The 18080-nt window shown below is 42.6% G+C and overlaps 1 protein-coding gene across 4 annotated transcripts in view; it reads right to left on the reverse strand.

Moving 5' to 3' along the window:
• Positions 1-1274: 1274 nt before the first annotated feature.
• The window catches only part of SLC20A2 (solute carrier family 20 member 2), a 57489-nt gene continuing 40683 nt past the window's right edge, over positions 1275-18080 (reverse strand). For 2 of the 4 annotated variants that reach the window (XM_072335159.1, XM_072335160.1), the window contains exons 9-11: positions 8005-8190; positions 6647-6731; positions 1275-2757 (exon numbers count right to left, since the gene is read on the reverse strand). In XM_072335159.1, coding sequence (XP_072191260.1) covers positions 2593-2757; positions 6647-6731; positions 8005-8190 — 436 coding nt within the window. In that variant the 3' untranslated portion in view covers positions 1275-2592. Of the gene's footprint in view, positions 2758-6646; positions 6732-7226; positions 7312-8004; positions 8191-18080 lie in introns of all 4 variants that reach the window. The other 2 variants (XM_072335157.1, XM_072335158.1) reach the window with 1 other exon arrangement.

Consider the following 18080-nt stretch of genomic DNA (forward strand, 5'->3'; position numbering starts at 1 on the left):
GAGATCATTGCAGGTGTGATGTACAGCACAGGGTGGATCTGAGTGTCCTGGTAGATGATAGGTTGGCCATGAGCCAGCAGTGTGCCCTAGTGGACAAGAAGGCCAGCGTGATTCTGGAGTGCATTAAAAAGAGCATGGCTAGCAGATCTAGGGAGAGGATCCTTCCCCTTCTATTCTGTCCTTGTGAGGCCACACCTGGAATACTGTGTCCAGTTCTGTACTACTTCAGTTTAAGACAGGGAACTTTTTGAGGGAATGGAGTGCGGGGTCACAAAGATGATGAGGGGCCTGGAGCATCTTTGAGGAAAGGCTGAGAGACCTGGGACAGTTCAGCCTGGAGAGGAGAAGATTGAGGGGAGATCTTGTCAATGCTTATAAACATCTAAAAGCCAGGTCTCAAGACAATGGGGCCAGGCTCTTTTCAGTGATGCTCAGTAACAGGACGAGGGGCAATGGGCACAAACTGGAACATAGAAATTTCCATACAAACACCCTTTACTACAAGGGTGAGAGAACACTGGATCAGGCTGCTCAGAGAGGCTGTGAGTCTCCTTCTCTGCAGATATGTAAAACCCTCCCGAATGGTTTCCTGTGCAGCCTACTCTAGTGAACTTGATTTAGCAGGGGGATTGGACTGGAAGATCTGTGGAGGTCCCTACCAACTCCTACAATTCCATGACCCTTTATCTTGCTTAAATAATATAAATGAAAACAGTGGGATGAGGGATGAGGTCAGGAGGCTTGAGATAAAGCTGGTCTGCTCTTGACCTGGCCCCAGCCTCAGCACATATGGTAGCCATCACCCAAACTGGCTCTAGCTGAGTAGATCACACTAGGCAATTATTGTGTATTTGGGCACTGGCTGTGGTACGGGGCTGCAATTTTGACTCTAGGGCCATGTTCTGATTTTTGAGTTGTATGCATTGTTTTTCATACATTGTATACTGAAATGGTATCATGGTTTCTTCCTCACCTTCCAGCGAGTTATTCTTGCAGGTGTCTTCTTCTAAATTCTGCCCTGCTGCTTGCAAACGATGCCCCAGAAGCCAACAGAACCTCATACTTTCTTTTTCTTTGTTCAACTTTCCAGGACCTTCCAATTTTTCAAATTCATCTCAAATATCCCTGGGAGCAGCATAGATTGCTTGTGGTCAGCAACACAGATACCACCTTGGAGACGGCATGGGCCAGTGAGCCTCTCCTGCTTTGGTGCCCTTCCCCAGCATTGCTAACACAGATGAGGAACCCTTAAAAAACGAGAGGTAAAAAGTGATTGGGGCTGTTTATCTTTTATTATAAATTTAGTATGAATGACCAATGGAAAAGTCACAATGGAGTACCAAGACCGTTTATCAAAATTTTAGCAGCATTTAAACAGTAAGAGATTTCCAAACCTCTTCCAGACCCCCTTGCCCTTTGCCTCCCACCCACCAAACAGTAACCTTCACCCAAATGTGCTTCCCGAAGCTGTGCAGGGATTTAGCTCACCACTTCCTGCATCAAGTCCCCTGAGCTGCCTTGAGGAATTGCATCCCGAGTGCTGGCCACCAACAGCCAAAGCCCCCAGCCACAAAAGTGGGGCTGAGTGGGTTTTATGGCACAGCTGCCACACCAGGCAGCCCCACTCCTGTACCAGAAGGCAGGCAGCTATGGCTCACCGGACAGAGACAGAGAAGACTGATGGTCTGTGCTGGCACTGAGACTGATGGCAGGGCAATGGGGCTGGGGCTTGAGGGAAAGCTGGAAAGTAAGTAGTGAGACACTTCACAAAACAAAGTCAGTGGACTGCCAGCTAGTGTGGACAACAGTGTTCTGCCTACTAAGCAACAAGAACAAGTAGAACAAATTTTTTTTTGTGTGCTTTTTTGTTTTCTTTTGTTTTTAGTTACATTAAGATGGGAAGAGCCTGGTTGTTGGTAGCTTGGTGAAAACAGTGTTAAATTAGAGGTGAGGAAACACAACACACACCCACACGTGTAGACAAAAAAGTATTATTGGTAAGCTATTCCCCTGCTTCTTTGGTACTTCCTAAACTTTCTTATCCAAAATATATAAGGGAAATGCACCATTTAAGAGTTACTGTTTGTAAGTATTTACAAAGCCATAACCATTATGCTATGATACATCAAGATCAATATGATATGAACAGTTATCTTATGAAAAGCACTTTATGCACATTTTGTTCCAGTATCTTAGTAGCTTTAAAAAAATTCATGTGTTATGCAGTCCTGTACCTCGCTTCTTATATCAAATGGACAAGAAACATTTCCTAATCCATACTTCTCTTCAAAAGATTAAAAAATTGCCACCAAAATGATACACTATGTACATTTTTTTTCTAAATATTAAATTCTAGGCAATTATTTTCACCCCACTAATAATATAACTTAGATATTGTTACCTACTATATGCATATATATTTATTTAATACATAAGAAATGGCACCACATCACCATGTCACCAATATGACACATTGTTATGTACAGTAGATAAGAAGTTAGATATGGAAGATGGATTCTCTCCAACCGGTCCTTTCATGGGAACGCTTCTCCCCTTGATACTAGCTTGGCTACTTCCCCTGTTTACAGCTCCTCAGACGTAAGGCAGGATACCATACCTAAGCAGTGCCATTACCCCAGCACTGAACAAGCCAGCCACTGGGACAGTCACAAACCAGGCCAGGAAGATGTTGCGGAAGAGGCGCCAGTCAACAGCTTTCTTGGAGCGGATCCAGCCAACGGCCACCACGGAGCCCACCTTGTTAGTGTGGGAGGAGAGAGAAAGAAGAGATGTGAGAGGCATGTTCCAGTTCCCTCACCATGTCTGCACCAATGCCAGTCAGCTGATACCAGGAGATGCTTGAAACCGGCACACTGAGATATAGAGCTTCTGGTGATGATGACTGCCCTCAGTCAAGCCCTCCACAGGAAGCCAGCCTTTCTAGACCAGCCACCAAGCAAAGCACCCGGAGCTAACATCTTCCCCGCAGATGAACACATCAGCCTGATGCTAGGGGGCATGCAAACTACAGGAATATCAAGAAGCCTGGCTTCAAATAGGGAATGGATAAATAGCCAAAATATCCTCACAGACACTAACAGGGCAGCCAAGAAGATTAGTGTTTTCAGAGATAAAACACACTGCAGTAAAGGTAAAGCTACTATCTCTCTATCATTTGTTCTTTCAAATGAGTTTTCAGTTCATGAACTTGGGTATAAACCCTGTGTATTATTATGGCCACTCTGCCACTAACAAAACACTGTAGACTCATACATGTCTATACAAAGCAGACAGTAAAGCAGCAAGGAATGTGGAAAGAATATTCGTTTTTGAAGGAACTAAAACTCCAAGACACAACCAGGCTTATGCTCCCCTCCTGCAGTCTGAAATGCCATCTTTGCTTCCTCTTCCTTGTTCATTTTCTTAATGGGAGTATTAGTCCCTGTCTATAGACTACAAGCAACTGATGTGTGGAACCAAGGAAATTATAAATGCTGGAGTGTGATAGAAGAGAATATCTGATCCACACCTTTGTTAATACCTGTATAACTTCTAACTGCTGCCTAACCTCTCTTTTTAGAGGCAAGAACACTTTGTTGACAACCCTATCACTCTCGTATCACTGAATCAAATGCTCCTGTGACAAAACAAGGAAAAACTAAACTTGATGTACTGGGACTTGAAAGGCTTTGCTTTAAAGAAAGCATGAGATGTCCTTCCAGAGGAGTGGACCCAATGCTTTGAAGGTCATCTTAAAGATTGTGTGAAATTACCTGAAGGACCATGTTCTACAGGAGGTATAGGTCTAAGGGAATGAAACCAAAAGATTGTTTTGTTTTGTCTGTAGGTTAACCTGCTTTAATAAGGAAATTTGCTAGACAATATTTAATCTGAATACACGAGGACTGGACAATATGCTAGGCTGTGCTTAGCTGGGGGAGCATGAGGCCTGTCTGAAAGTAGCTTGCAGGAATCTCGAAAAAAAGCAGCACTTTGCCCAACTAAGAGGAACTCCCAGCTTCTGAACATCTCAGGTACTAATCCAGGGAAACAGTACTTTTCCAGCAGCTTGGCTGTTAGGCTCTGCTTTACATTTTGCATGCTTTAAGCACCAGTGCGACATGCTACAACAAAGAGCGTTGCTTATTGAGCAAGCCTGAAATTTACGTACAGTAGTCTCTGAGTCCTTCCTGAAATTTAAAAGGTATCAGCAATGATGGCATTGGTAATATGTTTTAAACATCATTAAAGTTTAGTTGATTAATAGTAATTCAGACAGACTAAAGGTTAGGAGAGTAGCTAAAACTTTGGTGTAGGGCAACTACACCTTCTGTGGAATTTCAGATGACATCTACTTCGAGATTGGTTTGAAACCAGTGCAGTTTGCCTTCAGTATGCTCTGCTTAGAGCAGATTGACAGGAAATACAGAAATGCTTTTGTCTCTCCTGTTCCTGTGCAATGGTGCATCAAAATAATACCCACACTACCATAACTCTGTTAATAGCAACACAGAGAGTGTTTACAATACCCTAAATAGTAACAGCAAAATAGAGCTAGCAGTGTGACCTCAGCAAAGTTGCTTTTGCACAGAAAAACCACCTACCTCCTGCACTCTGTTTTTCTCAGTGTGTCACAGCTAAGAAGCACTTGTTTGTAGATCTCACATTTTACAGTAAACAACAGGTACTGCATGTGAGACCCAGCATTACCTGCTTGCCTACCTGGGCAGCAGAAAGAGGAGGCATGCATTCACAGCACACCAGCTTTTCCATGCTAAACCTCAAGGCAGGCTGAACAGGTGAAATCGTGTTCCTGCTGATTGAAAAAAAAAGACACTTCTATCTCAGTGGCAACTGCTTCTCCGATATGTCTGCAGGAAATTCTGCAGGGAAAGATGGAGAAGCTGGCAATGCTGTCAGAGAGACATTTTCCCATGGAATGAATGACAGATAATCATTCTCTTATGTCTTCATTGGGCCCTTGCCCAATTGATCTCTCAATTCAGTTTTGTTTTGCTGAAACACTGAGTTTGTGTAGTAATGTGATGTTCTGGAACAGCCTAATCCTGCTAGGAGGTAGATCCTCCCATTAAGAACAACCTATCTAATTATACATTGCAAGCTGCAGGTAGGAGGTGAAGACTTAACCACATTAATCACTTTTACGGAAGCATTTTTTAAAGAGTTAATGTGCCCTGCCCTTAGAAAAAAGACCAAGCCTTTGACTGTGTTGAGTTAATGAATACATTCTAACACAGCCCTCTCATTAGCTGATGGCTTCCAAGAAATTTCCCTTTTGCATTTAAAGTTGGTCTATTCGTCTGCACCAAAGTGTATTTTCTCTTTTCTGACAGCTGACTAGAAGTGCTCCAGGCACACTGTGCAGATAATCAAAGCTGCATTATTCTCCCTGGCAAATTCTTCATTGGGTATTTGACTTTGAGTCAGCTGAAAGGGAGGTGTTTTGGAGCTACTGTTTTCACAAGTAGTTCACGTGTTACAAACTTTTTCCCTGCTTGAAACAGAGGAACCAGTTAGGCCAACACTGGGAAATGCGAACAGTCTTTCAGAACAGTCCAGGCTTGGCTACTGCTCAAAGGACTCCACAGTAGAAAGAAAGAAATGATTTTGCAAGTGGGGAGCTTTCTGAAGAAGCAGTTTTCACTAGAAAAGGCCAACTGAGCTAACTCTGGGCATTTTGCGAGATTTGTGGATGTTGAGATTCTTTCACTGCCACTGGTGAGTATGCCCAGTATCTCACTGCCTGCCTGCTGCATTGCAAAGCACTGCACCCCAAAAACCTGTCCTGGCAGAGCTGGAAGGGCTCCAAGGCCCTCCAGGTGCAGCAGTGAATCCCTCAGGATCTGGCCCTGCTAGGGCTTAGTGGTACATCTTTAAGCAGAGCGCCTGCCAGCTCTGGCCTGGGGGATCTTCACCAAGCCCTAATGGAAGGTGATGCATACAGCCAGCTCTGAGTGCCCAGGAGTCCACAGAGAGTCAAAGGGAAGGCAGAAATTACACTGGACTCATGAATTTCCTGGGGAATCAAACTCCAAATTCCCACTGTGTTCTTCTGCAGTGCAAATGTCCAAACACTCTACAAGCCCCTGCACAGGTTTCCTCCTATAGCATGTGACACATTTAGATTCTTCTCTTTACTAATCTTGTCTATACTTCAAGCTGGGCTTTTATAAAATATATATGTGTGTACATATATTTATGTATAAAATATCAAATTATAGAGACTGTATTTTGTGTTATAATGCACAAAAGTGAGGATGAATTGGTTTAATAGAAGAAAAGAATTAAATTATTAGCATAAGGATGTAACACTGTTTTTTTAATACAAGCAGCTCTAAACTACATGTAGCCTGGATCACACAAACTATGAGCCTATGTTATTTTCAGAAGTCTACATTAGTTCCATATTGAACTAGGCAAGGATCAAAGACATTCCACACTTTTGTGCAAATACTTGTAATGCTGACTTTGCTCAGCTGTACCTGCCTTATACAGTCTTTGGTGTTTTGTCTGCATGGTGCATCGCATAGTGAAGGCAATCTGCAGCAATTGGTACATCTCGTTTTTTGTTACAGTTTGTCCTAGTGATGTGATTTACTGATGGGGTCACTGCAAACTCCAATACCTTGCAATGGGTGGAGCTTATTGGAATACCCACATTTGAGGCTACAAGTACCGTTAGCGCACACATTACTTCAATGCAAAATCCACTGTGAAGAAATAAAAAAAAGACAGATGGAAAACCTGTAGTAAAAGAGTTATATGCAGGAAATCCCATGCCATGCACTTATCAAGAAAGTGAAGTATAAATGATGAATGGTGCGCAGCCTCTGAACAAGGGAGAAACGCTACACAATCAGGTTCAAATGGCACCTTTGGAGGAAACCAGGCTTTTCAATGCCAGATACCCCTGCAATTGTTTGCTTTAAATTGAGGCCACGTGTTGGTAAGCAATGCTTTTCTTCAACCGCAGCTAAAGGAGTTCACATTCTGGTGGTTGCCATGCCCAATTGCAACAGCTTTACCACGACAACGTCAATGCAATATTTGGAATCTTGATATATATTTTTTTAAGGGTTGTTTTTCCTTTGCCACTTTGCCACACTTCCTGTGCAAAAACGTGCCATTATCCACTGATTTGAGCAGCATAGTTTAAGATGAATAATCCAGACTGCCCTGACTGCAGTCACTCGGCAAAGGCATACCTTGCAGTGTGTAGTACTGACAGGAAGTCCAACATTGGAAGCTACCACAACTGTGAACGCCGAAGCCAACTCAATAGTGAATCCACTGCGGGAAGCATAAGAAAACACTTCACAATCACTCTTTGCATCAGCTCGGACTGATACCACATGCGGTGTGCCAAAGTCTTACCTGCGTCTTCTTCAACCGTTTATCTCCAACTGATTTTTGTCATATAAATAAAGAGAACAAGGAACTGCTGAATAATGGAAACAGTATGGGCTAGTCACCTGCAGTAATTGGTGGCACGGCTCATTGCGTCAGGAGTTTTTGCTATGTTATGCTGCAGTGAATCATGCCTAATTAGTAATTTGGTTAAGCACCAGTAGAGGTCTAATACGTTCCAAGGACAAAAATTACTGTAATGAATACATAGGTTGTAAGTAGTCTGAAGCACACCAGGAAGGCGACTGTAACGTCACAATTTCCACATACACCTTCTGCCATGTTAGTCAGGTCATCAGCAGAAGACTCTGTTCACATAGACCTCCACACCTCAGACTCACTCTGTATTAGTTTACAAGCATGTACGTGTTTTTTTCATTTTCTCTGTCTTTGTCTCTTTTTTTTTTCATCCTTCCTTTCTTTTTCTTCTTTCTCATTTTTTCATAAAGACACATAAATCAAAGCCAGGTTATCATTAAAGCACAGCAAAACCAGCAAACAAAGTACTGCCACAGCAGTTTCTCAGACTGGCTCACACACAAAGATCAACCAGCATAATGACAACTGAGCACCTACCTTGAGGGTGTGATTGGAGTGAGGTCTTTACCCATGGTCTGGATAACTCTTCTGCCCCAGACCCAGAGACCCACGCAGATCCCTACCCCTCCATAAAACAGCAGCCAGACAGGAGTTGATGCTTCTTGCATGACACCACCTTGTTCATAGATTAGCCAGAGTGCAACAAGGGGACCGATTGCATTACTAGAAAAAACAGAAGAATATCACCCGAGTTATAAAAATGTTGATAATTGCCTTAAAAGGGAATTTTTTGTGCTTCGTTTTTCTTCACGGTGTGTGCAGAACTGCTGACCCTACAGGCAACACTCTTCTACACTTGTGAAGACTGCAGCAGTAGACTCTTATCATGTTGCATTTTCAAGTGTCACTTCACCACTGATAACTATAGCAAGTGCTGAAAACAATTTACCTTTAATAAAACATTTCCAGAAATGTCAGAGTTGGTGATAACTTACAGCTGTGTTCTGAGAAAAAAACAGCGTTTTCAGTATCACACTGAAGTTAACTAAAAGATTATCAATCTAAGAGCTCTGCATCTGTGAAATTCAAGAATTAAACGATCTTTTGTGGAAGAGGGAAATTAATGGATAATGCTAGAGAATTTTAGAGAACATCTAGATATTATCTAGTCTGACAACTTGCAACTTTTAGAGATATGATAAGAATGCAGCTGGGAAGGTGACTAAGTCCTCTCCAAATGCACTGCTTAACTGATTAGGCTGGATCAGAGAGAACTACTTGGTGACACTCAGCTAGCATAAGCTCATTTTGCTATCCTGCTGCTGCTGTCTAGAAATCCATGGAAATTCAGTGACACTGAAGTCCCCACTCCAAAGGCACGCTGCAGGATACTGGTGCCTTACTTACGCTCCAGTGCTCGGAGGAAGACTTCTGACTATGCTTATTTTGAAAAAAACACATTTCTCAGAATGAGAGTTAGCAGAAAAACTCAGAAGCTGGCATCCAGTTATTGTAGAGGCTTAAATACCAAAAAGCAGATAAGAACTTTGACATTACTTTGTTGTTGTTGTTGTTTTGCAGTTCTTCAACTAAAACCAAACTTGCCCCACGGAGTAGCATTTAGCACAAATTGTAAAAGCATGGAGAGCAAGGCAGTATTGTAATTAAGTCTAAATAACAAAAAGGAAAGCAGTGCAAACCTGCCCAAAGTCATTTTAAAAAGTTTGAATAGGAACAGGAAGCTCCCTTCTTTGTAAAGTGATAACAGAGAGCTGGTGGTGGTGAATGACACGTGCAGCACCAACAGCTATGCCTGCCCTGTCTCAATTTAGCTGCTGGTCTTGCTCCAAAGCACACAGTTGGAACAGGGGACATTTTAACATAAATTGTTGAGCAAAGCAAGCCACTTCAACCTACAGTCAATCATTTAGTTCAACCTCAGTTTTACCAGAGAAGAGGTTGCGCACTAACAGCCAAGTCCTCCGTACTACCAGCACAGCATGTCTGAGCAACACAACACCTCCTCCTTCCCTTCTCCTGCTCCTTGTGGAACCTGGCCCTAAAACTGAGAAGTACCGCTGAAGGAAATTGACCAGGAAGGCATTTTCCCTTGTAAACATATATAACAGTAAAGCAGCAAGGCAAACAAAAGTGCTTGAAAACACTCTCTGGTATAAAAAGGAACGAATACATCTTAAAGATTTTGAGAAAAGTGCTGGAAATAAATTAGTGAGCTAAAATGAATAATAAAATCCAGTGGGTTTGAAGACACTGGAATGAAAAACTAAATACTCTTTAAATAAAGAGAGAATTCCACTAACAAATATGCCTTAACATTCTGCTCTATCTCAATACCTGAATATACATTTGATTTGTTGAATTTTGTGAATGCATAAATACAGTCATGCTTTAGTGCCTGAATGCAAGAATTGCTTTGTCTTGAAGGTAGAAAAGGTACATGAATGAAGCATTTCTATTATTTTTAAGTTGACTTGCAACTCCTTGGCCACCATTTGCAGGTGCAGGTTAAATTGCATGTATGTTTTAATGTCTTGTTGTGCATGAAACACAATTCATTGTACCTCAAACTAAAGGGTGCTGAAGGCAGCTGAGGATGAGAGTAACTAGAACAGTAATCAGATGAATAAAGGGAAAACTGATTTTCCCTTCTTATTATGGCAAATGACATAGGGACAACCTTCCTGCTGAAAATAACAAGTGCCTTTGGAGCAAGCCCAGGCACTGATTTCTGACTGTTCTGAAGAGAATGTGCATGGATATTTGTTAGTCCTAATGTCAATGGGAAGACAGAAAAGGCTTCAAAAACAACAGCAGAAAACGATGGTCTTTTGTATCAAAATCCAGTTTTAATTATTTGCAAATGCTACAACTCTGTGAATCAACTAATCCTAATCCTCAAAGAAAAGCTTATTTTCTTATTGTGGCAAGAGAGGACAAAGCAAAACTCCACTGACTTGCACCTAGCTATGGGGGATCGAAGTGGATAATGCTGCCAAACAGATCAGAGGAGATCATACCAAACCACAGATGGCAGCACTTCTGATATCATCCCTGGATGGAAAGAAAGCAGAGGAGCACTGGATCAGTGTCAGATCAGAAGTCAAAAAGTAATTAACTACATTGTCATACATAGGTATCAACACTACTGGGTAGATATTTATACCACAGGGGCATTTCTCCTCTCTCTGTATTTCATTATGGCTTAAACATTCAATTCCTAGGAACAACTGTATGTCCCAGACTGAATACCTGCAAGAGGCTACCATCAAGCAGCAAACTGGCAGTGGTGTGGAGCCAGCGTCTCCAGCCTACTACTTGTGTAGCTTCTGGATTTGTTCAGGTCCAGTCTCAGGGTCTTGTGGTATCAGTGCTTCCTGTGTCTTGTGGGGAACATCTCTACAAGAAGCCATCAGCCATGTTCCACCACTAAACTGCCAGAAAGTTATCAATGAACAAATCTGATTCACCAGCTTCAGAGATTAGGATCTTGGTACAGCACGTGTCAGTTTCAAGACACTGCCATTACCATGTGCAACCAGTCATCCTTGGGACTAGGAAAAGTTTATCAGTGGAAGACAACCAGTCCCAACAGGAGGGTAAGAGAGAGACAGCACACTAGTAAAAGGTTGTTAAAGACTTTAAGACCTTCTGTGGTGAACAGATGTCTCTTGCAGCTGAGTGACTAAGCAGTTGAACCATGATATGGGCTATGCTAGGATGTGGTTTGCAAAATAATTTCCCACCAGTTCTGTCTCATTTGACTCAGGATATGATCAGAAGGAAAGCAGACCTAAAATCTTCCAAACGTTTGGCCAAGACTCATTTCATAAGTAATTTGAAGTTGTGATTTTCTCTTACCCTCCCATGACAGCTCTTTTACTTGCTTTAACTAATGTGTATTTGTGCTGGAGGTCCCATCTGGGAAAGTCTGATTCACAGTTGTTTAGAGGGAGAAGAGAAAAAAGAAAAAGGCCTCAGGCAGTCACCAAGTGGGTCTGGATCCCTATCTGCTTCTATCTCTCTGCCAGTAGGTTCCTATGCAACTTAGTTTTGCATCTAAAAGCCAAGATAAAAAGGTCCCTGTTGGGGTGCTACTTAAGTTTTCTGTATCTACAAATCAATGTTATAATATGCATTTTTCCACTGAGCACAAGAAGATTCCAATGCAAGTTAATTTTATGCTGAATTTATAACACATTATGGCAAGAGAGGCCCAGCTCCTGAGTCTGCCATGAAGCATGCTCTCCATGCCCAGTTTTTACTATTTCTGCTGGTCTTGGCTGCATGAGAGGTGTTAAGCTGCCTGCCACCTGCAGATGCATGATCCAGAACTAGCAGATAACTACAGCAGCACTTGTGCTCACAGACACGTGTTACCATGGCACAGTCAAGTGGCTTGGACCATTTCTGAAGTGCTTTCTGATCCTCCTGGTTATCTTCTAGCTCTCTCAACTAACATAAATTGGCATGACTTCTCTTTTCCTGCTCATTCGTGCCAGTTGAGAATCTGTCCCCAAGCATTTATAAAACTGTTGTGAAAGACAACGCTTGACAGTTCATTTGAACTATAAATAGAGTTGGCTTCGCCTTTCCCCTGAGAGACAGATAGTATTACCAACACCAACAAAAAACATTCAGCTGTCATGAGACAGGCTTAGCAACTACCAGTTTGCCATGCAAACATACATGCACACACACACATGCAAGTAGAGAATTATATGTGCTTTTGGGTCATGTGTCCTGTTCTTTGTCTACAGGAACAAAGATTATCTCTTTTTTTTAATTATTTTTTTTTTTAAGTAAAAAGTAAGTTTTTTCAGAAGTGAAAGGATACCATCAGTTGAGAACTCTGGATATCACCAAACCTCATGCAACTTGCCATAATATTTTGAACTAGCAACACTATTTCCTAGCTACTTTTTATTTTAGCGATTTGCTCAAAAAGAAAATCTAATTGTAGTTGAATGCTAGACTCTGACTAAGCTTTCTGTTGTAATCTATGAGCTATGGACTATACGATGACCATACTTTAATTCTTTGCTACCTGAAAGTCAGATTGTGTTTTTGCCATTTTTTCAAGCTGACTGGAAGAAGATTAGTGCACACACTACCAGTGATTCAAACTCAACTATGGGCAAAATAGCTGAGAAATCTATATTAAACTTCCAGCATTACACATAGAGTTACACATTTCCCATTCATTCAAGTATTTTCCAAAACAGGATTTCACAAATGACAGTAAACTTGCCACTGAACTTCCCACTGGGAAATGAAGTGGGATGATACTGTTTTTTTTCCTATACTGCAGTCATGCTCGGAGATATCATGTAACTGATTAACACTGCAAGGAAAGTTTGCCCATGTAGTGTGCCAACAGCAAAAAATACATCCTAGACTCCAGAGATTTCAGATGATCAAGAAAGGGCCCTGGCTCTTGCTTTTAACCTACTTACAAAAACCTACAGTATTATGTACCATGTTATGTGTACACACCATTGTGTGACAACAGTGTGTCACAGATATGCCCCATGAAGTGCAAGCTTTGGGTGTGTTCTGAGTCATGAAAACCACATATTTTTTCCTGTAGCTCATCACCGTGCACTGTAAATGATGGCCCTGAAGCATAAATCCCTGCAGGCTGCAGGAAAGGACAAAATACATTTTGCCATCCACTGCAGCACAGGAATACACATTTCTGCCATTCCTACCTCTTGGAGAGGCAAGGTTGGTAAAGACACACAGGAAGAAATCCCTCTCCCTAAATGGCATTGATCTGCACCACCAGCAGGGACAAGCCATTCCCAAAAATGTCTGTGCTGTGTGATTCTGGCAAAGGGAGAGAGAATAGTTTCTTTCTGCTCTTCTCTCACTGGCCTGTGTGGCAAGGAAATGATGGCACAGCTATAGAGGCACTTACTTGGGTAGTTCAAGACACAAAATCCAAACCTACTCAGGAGATCAGCTGCGCTTTCAGGACATATTGCTATTGAAAACAGGAGAAATCAGATTTGAAGCTGCTCTCAGTAATAGTAACAGACAGCTTAGCTTCCAAAATATTCTAAGTAATCTTGGCTACAGCTCTCAGGGAGGAAATAAGAAATGTTCATTTTGTAATCTGGCCTTATTATAGCTCCTGTAGATCCCTTATTCAGCCAGGAAACTGAATCCCACTAAGTGCTCTGTGTGTAGTGAGCTACTGACAATTTTCTGACTCTTTGCTTCTTTCATTTCACTGCATTTATTCTGAGAAGAGGGGAAAAGGTGAGTCCCAGTGCTGTTGGTGTGCTCTGACCCGTAACTCCAGTTAGGCCTTTAGGGATGGGAAAGGAGAAGTTTCCTTCATCTGCCTTTGGGCAAACAGATGTCTCCTAGTTTCACTCACATCACCCTGAATAACAATATATTCCTAATCTAGTAGAGATTCAGCTTGTAAAACATTGAAATAATTTTTAGAAATACACAAATATTTTTACTCTAGCTCTGAAATAGCTCTGAAACTCCCCTGGCTTTCAGGAAAGGGCTAACTCAGGCTTTGCTATGCAGCATCAGCCCTACAGCTTTGGTGGCTCTTCTCTTGTCTGCATCTATACAGTCACCTCAGTGGCACCGCACTGTGGATCATTGGGATTCCTGCTGAACAAACCTGCATTTACAGAAATACAGAAATGCGCTCGGTCCAGCACAACCATAGGTGCATATAATCCCTGATGACCAACAAAGCCTAGCTTCTCTGGAAAGCTGCCTCTGAACAAGCATTTAGGAAGCTGGCAGCTCTCCCCATGTCACACTCCTGGCCCGGGTTTTTTTTTTCCATCCTGCCCTTTTTATTCTCCCGATGCCCTTGCAATGACCTGACATGCTCCCTTTGTGCTCGGATGACGAGCCAGTGTGACCTGCCCGCTCAGCACTGCTGATTAAATCCAACAACAGCATTTTTTCAGGGGGTCTGTCCCAACACATTTCATTGGGATTTTAAATTCTTTAGATTTCATTCAGACCATGTGCACTGCAGTGTCTCAAGGCTCTGGGCCTGGCTCAGTTAGTCCTGGCCCTGGAAGAGCTCCAGCATCCCCAACACCATGCATATGATTATTGCAGCAGGAAGGGATGGTCTGAACAGAGCAGACAGCCAAATAAGGAGTCACCATGGCTCCCTGCTCCTTTTAACATACAGCTGCCTTGGCAAGGATCCCTGTGGCTGTTGGCCATAACTCCAGTGACAAACATCAGTGCCCAGAGATAGCAATCGCTATCTCTGCTGATAGGTATTTCTGCAATGCTGAATGGCAGAGATGAGCTCTGAAGAAACTGGGGTCTAGCTACCCTTATGCTGAGTTAGTTCTGCAGTCAAACACAAACTACTGATTCAGCTCTCTATGGTCCAGGGGAAAGGACTGAAGAATGAAACAAGGGAAATTCATGAATGATTTTTTTGCCACTACACTGCTATCCAAACCGTATGAGGCACCTCTGCTCCATCAAGAGTTTCAGAGAAGTATCATGGCTAAGTCCATACCATATGCTGCTGCCTTTTGTTGTAAACATTTAACCACCTGCAAGTTGCATTCTTTCTATTCACTTTTAATTTGTCTCTTTGCTCCTCTCATCTGCTCCTGCCCCTCCCTGGGATAATAGCAAGCAGCCTGATGGAAAATAAACAGAAGTGCGAGGAGGGACAGCTCTGAGACAAGAAAGGAGAATGGAGAAGGCAAATCCAAAGAAAAAGAGCTGGATGAAGTAGGCACTGCCCTGAACATAGGATGAAGGAGCTTAAAACCAAATGCAGAAGCAAGCAGGATTTTAATGTCAGAATTCAAGGATGAGAAAGAATAGGGAAACAGCAACAGCACTCAAAATGAGCAGAAGGAAGGGGGATGAGGAAGACAGGAGAAAAAATAGCAGAGCTCAATGGAAGATGGGTTGCCAAGGCTTGCTTTCACACAGAAACATGGACAGAAAGCCATGCTACTAGTGAGGTTCTGCTCCCTTATTTATAAAATTACACACTGCCTCCTAAGCTCTGCAGATCTTTATGTAATACACTGAGGAGTCAAAAGCCCAGTAAGAAATCTGCTCTGCTAGACATGCAGACAAGTAAAATATCTGCACTACACAATCAACAGGATAGAAATCTGCATCCCCAGAGCATTTTATCCACTCAACATTTTAGTCTTTAGTTACCATGAGTTAGCTGGAACTCAGTAAATCTGCAAGAATGGATTCATTTGCAAACTGGAATAAGATCTTAGATCCATGACCATCTTCTTGCGTTTTTAACAGCCCTGACAAAATGAAGCTAACTTGTTCTTTAGTTTTGCGATTACATGAATTCAGCTTAAAACAGATCTTGGAATGAAATGTATTTAATAAAAATACAGACCTGCTAGCAAGTCTGGGAGGATCACACTGACAAAAATAAGTACAGATCTGTAAAACATTAAAAGGTATGAATTTTCAGGAAAGAATATTGCCAAGGCAACAAGCCAGTCCTAATGGGGAATTCTGGAGGAACTGTGCTATTGGCAGAACAGAACATCACCAAACAGGGTCTGAACTTCAAATGGGGAATTCTGGAGCAACTATGCTATTGGCAGAACAGAACATCACCAAACAGGGTCTGAACTTCATCTTTCATCCTGTCCAGCTCCTACCAACTACCAACAGGGACTTAAAGGGGGGTCACTACAGGAAAGCTGGGGAAGGATTCTTTATGAGGGAGTATAGCGATAGGACAAAGGGTAATGGCTTTAGGCTAAAATATGGTAGATTTAGATAAGACATTATGAATAAATTCTTTACTCAGAGGGTGGTGAGGCTCTGGAACACGCTGGCCAGAGAAACTGTGGATGCCCCATCCCTGGTGGTCAGTGCCAGGTTGGATGGGGCTCTGAGCAATCTGATACAGAGGCAACTGCCCCTACCCATGGCAGCAGGGCTGGAACTAGGTAATCTTTAAAGGTCTCTTTCAACCCAAATCATTCTGTGGTTCTATGATAACTCAAAATCTGATTTTTGAATGGACTGTGTCTTTAGTTCACTTCTAACAATTTCTACTGCCTTCACCTGCTGACAGAAAAGGCAAGCAGTGCTTGCAAGAACATGTCAGTCCTTGAGGAATACCTACAGACATCAGTTAGAGAGCACACGAGTGTCATAGGTACTTACTGTTGTAGAGTGCAAACTTCCCACCAGAAAGGGGACAAAGGAAAGCCATTCATTCACTATGAAAATTAGAAGCTCAGCTGAGGATGAGCTGACACAAGAGAAATCTTGACATAGCCAAGTGCTGCCTCCTTGGCTTGACCTAATGAGTACGCTGTGTGTGGATTTTGACAGGGTCCCTCAACAAGGGCCCTTACAGAAATTAAGCTGTCATGAGATGACAGGAAAGGCTCTCTTAGGAATTAATAACCAGCTAAAAGGGAGCAAGAGAAAAGCAGAAATGGTGAGTAAATCTACTCAAACAGCACTTCAGTTCTTTACAGATGACAAAGGCTTCACAAGTTATTACAAAAGGAGAAGAGAATGAAACAAGGAATGCAAGTGTCAGATCCATACCCTGCATAGGCATGTCTCTTCTCCCTTCAGTCTCAAAAAGGCAACCTAGAAGAGATGCAGAAAGTGCAGCAAGAAAAGGACAATTCCCATATAAGCAACAGTTAAACAGACAACAAATCTTCAGCATGGACAAAGAAACAAAAATTACTTTACTCAGGAAGTAATTGGACAAAGTCCTGGAGCAGGAAGTCATCAAAGCAGAGCTGCAGACAAAAAGATCTGAGGCAAGCAGCCTCTCAGCTACGGATGCTGGGAGAAGGAATACAGGAGAAGAAATATTAGTACTGTTTGCTCTTCCTCATATTATCTTCCTGTTGGCACCTGCCATTGGCCACTGTCAGAGCTTGGGTACACTCCTCCATGGGCCATTGCTCCTGCTCAGAGTGCCTGAGCACAAGTCCTGATCTTTGGGAAACATCCAAGTGAAAAGAAAGTCAGGATGCTGCCCTCTGATCCAGAGGGAAGACATCATCACATGAAGGTGTCCTTCGCAAAGCCAGATGCCTGTAATGAAGAGAGCAGTAGCAAGAGTGAGAACAAGAAGGCTCTTCAGAAAGCATTATTCTGAATTCCCAGGATACTGGCTGGATGGGGGAGCAGAGACATGTTCTTAAGTGTTTTTGAGATGAGCTGTGAGTTAAATTGGGTGGCTGACAACAGCTAGGAGCAATAACTGTTCTCCTTGCTGTGTGGGACAGTGTTTGCACAGATGCCTAAGAAGGGCTATGAAAGCTATGATTGCTGTAAAGCCCTGTTGCAAATGTTGAAACTGACACCAGTAACTCACATCTGAAACTGTGAGGGTTCAACAAGAAGGGGACTCGGGATGGCCCAAGCTTAACCCGAAGGATTGCTGCTTCTACAGTTGGTCCCTCTGAGCATGCTGTCACAGGGATCTCTGTGGGAACATTACCACATGGATCAGCGCAGGCCTGGGGAAGAGCCAGTTCTGCCCAATCCTAAAGGAAAAAAAAATTCCCATAGGAAAAGCATGCAAACCACCCTTCACCCACTGAGAGGGAAGGGTGCAGCAT

Source organism: Excalfactoria chinensis, chromosome 4 (genome assembly GCF_039878825.1).
Source record: "Excalfactoria chinensis isolate bCotChi1 chromosome 4, bCotChi1.hap2, whole genome shotgun sequence".
NCBI lineage: Eukaryota > Metazoa > Chordata > Aves > Galliformes > Phasianidae > Excalfactoria > Excalfactoria chinensis.